General features: G+C 47.8%; 1 protein-coding gene across 1 annotated transcript; it reads right to left on the bottom strand.

Annotated features, from left to right (window-relative positions):
- LOC109769437 (probable ribosome biogenesis protein RLP24) lies at nucleotides 1-2,082 on the bottom strand. Its single transcript, XM_020328185.2, has 5 exons — nucleotides 1,926-2,082; nucleotides 1,703-1,824; nucleotides 668-781; nucleotides 444-580; nucleotides 1-355 (listed from the first exon to the last, which is right to left on the bottom strand). The coding sequence occupies exons 2-5, from the start codon at nucleotides 1,781-1,783 to the stop codon at nucleotides 199-201; spliced, it is 489 nt and encodes a 162-aa protein (XP_020183774.1). The 5' UTR covers nucleotides 1,784-1,824; nucleotides 1,926-2,082; the 3' UTR covers nucleotides 1-198.
- Nucleotides 2,083-2,981: the final 899 nt, after the last annotated feature.

Below are 2,981 nucleotides of genomic sequence, written 5' to 3'. Positions count from 1 at the left end.
TGACTGGTTAATTTCACAATTCTATTAAACGGTAGGAGAGCAAATCTGACCATCGTCCACGCGATAACATCACATGCATAACTTGCTCATAGTAAGTAGAAAACAAATGTTCACTGTCGTCTACAATCTGATGAAACACAAAGCACTTCATATAGAAAGGATCACATGCACGCGCACACACAAAACTGTTTGATTCCATTACTCTTCCATAAGATTCTCTTCGGTCTTCAGCTGAGAAACTAGAACCTTCTGCTTGGCTACATAGTTCTCGGTTTCCTGCTTGGGAACCATGTCGATAAACTGATCCAGCTCCTTAGCGTCGCTCTTTCGCACCATGCTCTTACCACCCTTCTGTCTGTTATAGGAGAAAAACAGTGCGTGTTAGACGAAGAAACCACTCCCAGAATAAGCAGAAAATGAATAATCAAGGTACAGCAACCGACCTCTCTGTAATGTGTTTCTTCTGCCGTTCATGTCTGATCTTCGTGATAAGCGGGATGGCCTTCAGAGTCTGCTCAGTGACGTTACGGTCGTAGCGCTCCGGCCTGTTCCTCTTCCTCTCGAACTCAAACGTGGCATCCTGGTAGATTCAAACAATGATTCGATTACGACCCACACAGCACTATCTAGCTACTGGCAGGATATAGAAGATAGCGAAGCTCGTTACCTGTGTCATGTCCTTTCCACGCAGGCGCCTGTACGCCTTGGTCCACTTAACCTTGCGAGGGTTCCTCTTCATCTTGAAGTTCTTGTGGCATTTTGATCGGCAGAACCGAAAGATCTAACAAAGCAGATGTAAGACCTGGTTACATGCTATCAACCAAATCCAGACAGAGGCAGGAGTGAAGGTACAAAAGCTACTACCAAAGCAGGAACAGCACAAGAATTATTGCATCTTCAGCTTTTCATAAGGCTACAGGTGTCCAGCCAGACCCAAATACAAGCAGAGGTGAAGCTAAACAGTTTATATTTATGAATTGAATCCCATACAATTGCTCTACATTCACTTTTTCATACGGTGCGCTTTCTCCCATGTTAATCTCTCTAAAAAAATCAGAGGCGATGCAAGGCATGGGTACAGAAACAAAGTACTCCCTCTGTAAAGAAATATAAGAGCATTTAGATCACTTCTAAATGCTCTTATATTTCTTAACAGAGTTCTAAACGCTCTTATATTTCTTAACAGAGGGACAACCATAGCTGTTCACCATCAGGTTCTTGATATGACGAGAAAGACTTAAGAAATTAGATGCAAGACCTGGTTACATGCCATGCCCCCAACCAAATCCATACACTGGCAGAAGTGAAGCTACGCAAGCTACTTCCAAGGCAGGAACCCCGCAAGAATTGCTGCATCTTCAGCTTTTCATAAGGCTACAGGTGCCCAGCCAAATCCAAATACAAGCACAAGTGAAAGTAAACAGATTATTCATGAACCGAACCACATGATAACTGCTCTATTTTCACTCGCTTTTTCATTCGGTGCTCCCATGTTAAATAAATTCTCCGAAATTTTTCGTAAGGCTACCACAGGTGTGACAGAATTACAAGCAGAGGTGAAGCTAAACATATTTTTAATGAATCGAATCTCATAAAATTGCCCTATTTTCACTTCTTTCATGCCGATACCACAACCACATGGACGGACGGCACCACAGGCAGAGGCTGTCGACAGGAGAAACAGATATAGATAGACGGATACCTTGGCGTCGTTGCGGACGAACTGGATACCGTGGCCGGGGTAGACGGTGGAGGAGCAGAACCAGCACTTCTCCAACCTCATGGCGCCGCCTCCTCGGTGATCCCGGGTGCACGCGGCGGCAGCTGGTCGACGCACGCGCAAACGAACACCGCCCACGGGTCAGAAAGAGGGGGAGCGGACTCCAATCGATAGAACAGAAGGGGGGCGGGTAGAGGAGGCAAACCTTAGGTCGGCTGCGGGCGGGGTGACTCGCCGCGATGGGGGGCGGCGGCGGCCGCCGAGGAAGGGGGGAGGGAGACGGGACGGGGCGGAAGGGGAGGAAGGGTTTGGCTGCGGTCGGCGGTGGGGGTTCTTCTAGTCACCGAGCGGCCGTCCGATCGGAATGGACGGGCTGGATCGTTTGGACGAGACGGGGCGGGCAAGACACCCCTCTGGGCTCTGGCTCGCGGGTGGGAGGAGCGGACCTGACCGACCGGTGTGCGTCCCGGCTCGGTCGGACCACCGGTTCGTTCGCTGGTTCGACCGTGAAGCCGGGCAAGATTGAGATCAACCGGATGGCACACAAGTTGTTGCAGCCTCGAGCGATGGTCATTCTTCCTCGGCAGCCAGTGTAATTATTTTTTCTGCAAGATCAGTAGTACTTCCTTTAATTCACACTTGTCGCAGCTTTAGGACAATTTTTGTACAACGTTATACCCGCGACAATAACATTTATCAGGGGGAGTAGTTTATTCAAAAATGACCAGAGAGACTCTCGGCTTGTAGAGAGACACCACCCAGTGGCAATTGCGCCAATACCCCACGCACGTGGCACCGCTGAGCTCTCTCCCCATCCGGGCCAATTGCCACTGCCTCTAATAGGCGAGGTCAGGGAAATAAAACTATTCGACTGATTACTCATTTTCGCTGTAAAATAATTTCTGATACCTTTCATGCCTACACAATTTACATAAATATGGCGCACACCTTATACCCATAGAATATATAGACGGTCTTCGATCATCGTTGCTAGAGGAAATAGGAATCAACACTGAGAGGCTCTAAAGGGCCGTGTATTTATCGACTAAGTGTGTGTGACATGGTGCCCTACTTGGCCACCGCATTTATTTTAGCACATGGGTACGCTTGTAAAGACAGTTATGTTTTGCTATCTTCATCTTTATCTTCTGCATAGTAATACCATATATTTCCCATGTCATATATAGGATCTCATCTCATCGAATGCACACTCCCTACCATAATCCGGTTTCAACAATTAGGAACCATGGCCAAACACTCC

Source organism: Aegilops tauschii, chromosome 5 (assembly GCF_002575655.3).
Source record: "Aegilops tauschii subsp. strangulata cultivar AL8/78 chromosome 5, Aet v6.0, whole genome shotgun sequence".
NCBI lineage: Eukaryota > Viridiplantae > Streptophyta > Magnoliopsida > Poales > Poaceae > Aegilops > Aegilops tauschii.
The sequence above is the reverse complement of the archived record's forward strand: the minus strand, read 5'-3'. Positions and strand labels throughout refer to the sequence as shown.

Coding starts and splice junctions, on each gene's coding strand:
- LOC109769437 (XM_020328185.2), bottom strand. CDS start 1,783: ATGAGGTTGGAGAAGTGCTGGTTCTGCTCCTCCACCGTCTACCCCGGC. Junction 782..1,702: donor TCGTCCGCAACGACGCCAAG/GTATCCGTCTAT, acceptor CTGCTTTGTTAG/ATCTTTCGGTTCTGCCGATC. Junction 581..667: donor GTGGAAAGGACATGACACAG/GTAACGAGCTTC, acceptor TGAATCTACCAG/GATGCCACGTTTGAGTTCGA.